The 2891-nt window shown below is 38.1% G+C and overlaps 1 protein-coding gene across 4 annotated transcripts; it reads left to right on the top strand.

Annotated features, from left to right (window-relative positions):
* Positions 1-377: 377 nt before the first annotated feature.
* On the top strand, positions 378-2119 carry LOC7460564 (uncharacterized). 4 transcript variants are annotated; one of them, XM_024609170.1, is made up of 3 exons: positions 378-510; positions 979-1611; positions 1705-2119. In XM_024609170.1, the coding sequence occupies exons 2-3, from the start codon at positions 1006-1008 to the stop codon at positions 1918-1920; spliced, it is 822 nt and encodes a 273-aa protein (XP_024464938.1). In that variant the 5' UTR covers positions 378-510; positions 979-1005; the 3' UTR covers positions 1921-2119. The 4 variants fall into 4 exon arrangements, with proteins under 4 accessions (XP_024464938.1, XP_006368867.1, XP_024464930.1 ...); XM_006368805.2 differs by having other exon boundaries at positions 979-1617; XM_024609162.2 differs by having other exon boundaries at positions 436-577; positions 979-1617.
* Positions 2120-2891: the final 772 nt, after the last annotated feature.

Here is a 2891-nt window from a genome sequence, read left to right as displayed (position 1 = left end):
AAATGTCATATAAAATATTTTTTTGTTTGGAAATATGTAATAATAATATTTTTTTATTTTAAAAAATTATTTTTAATATTAATACATTAAAATAATCTAAAAATATATAAAAATAATTTCAAATAATTTTTATTTAAAAAAATTACAAAACGTTTCAACCACAGAAAGAAATGCAACTAAATTTACCACTTTATATTCCAAATAATGTCCCCTTCCGGATGAATAGACGGGCTGTGTTGAGATCTACTTGAGGAGCACAGTCCTGAGCCAGCCCTGCAACAGCAATTCGAATCTACCCTAAAAATAGTTGATTGACAAGTGTAAGGCTGACAGTATCCCACGTTCAAGAGCAGCCACCTGGCACGCTATGGCAATTACACATGCAGCATAGTCAGCGCTGCTTTACATTTTTAATAACTCAACAATATCCACTCCACTCCACTGGTTCATCCATGATCCTTTCTATTCGGTGACCATACTTTTGAATGATTCTTTCATTTGTATCTATAGGTGAGCTCTCTCTTTCTATCTTCTTCTTGGTTTCGAACGAGCAATCCCTTTGTTTTAAGGTTCTTTTGTAAGTATTGTATCATTTCCGTGGTTTCGTTTTGTTTCTTCAGAGTGTAAAACCTCAGTGCTATCTTTATCAGATGAATATTAACTTTTGATCTTCGTGTGTTGCTTTGCATGTCAGTAATGTTAAATGTTTTTTTATCCTGTTTTAGTACTTTTCTTAACCTTTTAGGTTGGATAATTCTCCAATTGTAGCTTGGGTTGCTGATCATATATTAATAGTCGTTTTTCTATTTAATAAATCCCAGGGTCAGCCTCTTTAATTTTATTTGATTTCTGTACAGACAATCATTTTTCATCTGATTGTTCATCGACATTTCATGCTAATTTTGCTCAAGACATGTTCATTGCTTCCATTCTTTACATGCCCTGTTCTTATTCTGAGTTAACAAACTTATAATACAGAGAAATTTATACCAATCTGAAGGAGGAATGTCGGGTGTCTCTCTCGCTGTGACTCCACCACGTGAGTCTGATGGAACCACAACTTCAGCAACGAAGCATCAGCAAGAGGTTCCGCTTAAACAACAGCTACAGCAGAATTCTGTGGCTGGAGGAGTAATGGGATCATTGCGTGCTATAGAACTTCAACTGGTAGCTTTTATCATGGTTTTCTCAGTTAGTGGCCTTGTCCCACTACTTGATCTAGTCTTCCCTGCCTTTACCTCTGCTTATCTTTTAGCCCTCTCGCGTTTTGCCTTCCCTTCATATGGCAGAACCTCATCAGAAATTTTCCAAGGAAGCAGATTTTTTAGGTTCTACGTCATTTTTGGAACTACCATAGCGCTTTTCTTGCCTCTATCCTATGTGTTGGGTGGGTTTGCAAGGGGTGATGATCATGCAGTCCGGTCAGCAACACCCCATTTGTTCTTGCTCTCATTTCAGATTCTTACTGAGAACATAATAAGCGGTCTGTCGTTGTTTTCACCACCTGTGAGGGCATTGGTACCCTTGCTTTATACGGTCAGGAGGATCTTTGTCGTCATTGATTGGATTAATGATGTGTGGCTTAACAAAACTCTACCAGCAAATGCTCAAGTTAAGGTGAATAGTTCTTAATTTCTTTTCCATAATATAGTTTAACTTGGATGAGAGTTAATTGGCTTAACACAATTCATGTGGCTGATTCAGGACATTGCGTGGTATTGGTTTGGGAGGAGTCTAGCAGTAGCCAATCTAGCATATTTCTCAATCAATCTATTTATCTTTTTGATCCCGATATTCCTTCCACGGGCTTTCGAGATTTATTTCAGGGAGAGGAATGAAATTGAATCAAAGATGGCAGAGGACAAGCGTTCTGCAGCTGCAAGCAAACCCAAATCATCTGCATATAAGAAAGCTGCTTAGCTCATTTCTGTTTGTTTATCGTAACACTTGGAGCAGTTCTTTTACTTGTTTAAGGATTTTTTGTTGGAGAAGGACATGTTTTTACCAGCAACTAGACTTTTACTTCTTCTATAACCTCTTGGACTTGAACATTGCAAATCTTGACTGTTGTGTTTATTCTTGATGTTTGCTAAATTAATGAATTCCTCTTTTGCTTCAAGAGGCCGGGCAAGCTATTTATATACCACCTATATTCTAGAATAGGCAAAATATAGCAAAATATATGTATGCATGTGAACTTGTATCGTTAAACCAAGCCTATGCAATCCCTTTAGAAAGAGAGCATTCGGCATACTCGGCTCATTCTTCAAGAGTTTAGCCCCATGAGCTCCATTTCGTGAGGGAAAATTGTGGCCTCGGGGTGTTGGAAAAGCGTACTTATGTACACACATGATAAAAGCCAATTACAGTAGCCATATATTGATGACAATGTATCGCTTGTATTATCTTTTCTGAACACCTATTAGCCTATTTTATAGGATTCCTCGATAGCTTTGCTTGAAAATCATGATTTAAATCCCCCACTCGACGATATTCCATAATTCTTTGATTGTTGAGAGGTTAAGAGACATTAGTGGGAATAGGAATCCTAATTTTCCTTGTTTTGGCCACCAGTTATAATCTTACACTTGCGAATTCCTTGATTCTTGAGCACTGCAAATTTGTGGTTGGAGTTGGAAGCATCCATCGAGCCGTTGTGGGCAAATGTCTTGGCTGCTTGTGCTCTCGAAATAAGTAAAGGCCATTCTGAATTGGCATGTGTCCGACCCATGCAATAACCAAGTTGGGCGATCCCATATCTTTCAAGGCTGCATCTGAAGATCCCACTATTAGGAAAATGGTCCTTGGGGCCTGGGCTGATAAATTTGCCTAAGTGCAAGCCTTTGTTGGCAGCAGCTTTCCCTTTTTCCATACTGCCTCTTTTCAACAGA

The sequence above is a fragment of the Populus trichocarpa genome, chromosome 1 (genome assembly GCF_000002775.5).
Source record: "Populus trichocarpa isolate Nisqually-1 chromosome 1, P.trichocarpa_v4.1, whole genome shotgun sequence".
Lineage (NCBI taxonomy): Eukaryota > Viridiplantae > Streptophyta > Magnoliopsida > Malpighiales > Salicaceae > Populus > Populus trichocarpa.
The sequence above is the reverse complement of the archived record's forward strand: the minus strand, read 5'-3'. Positions and strand labels throughout refer to the sequence as shown.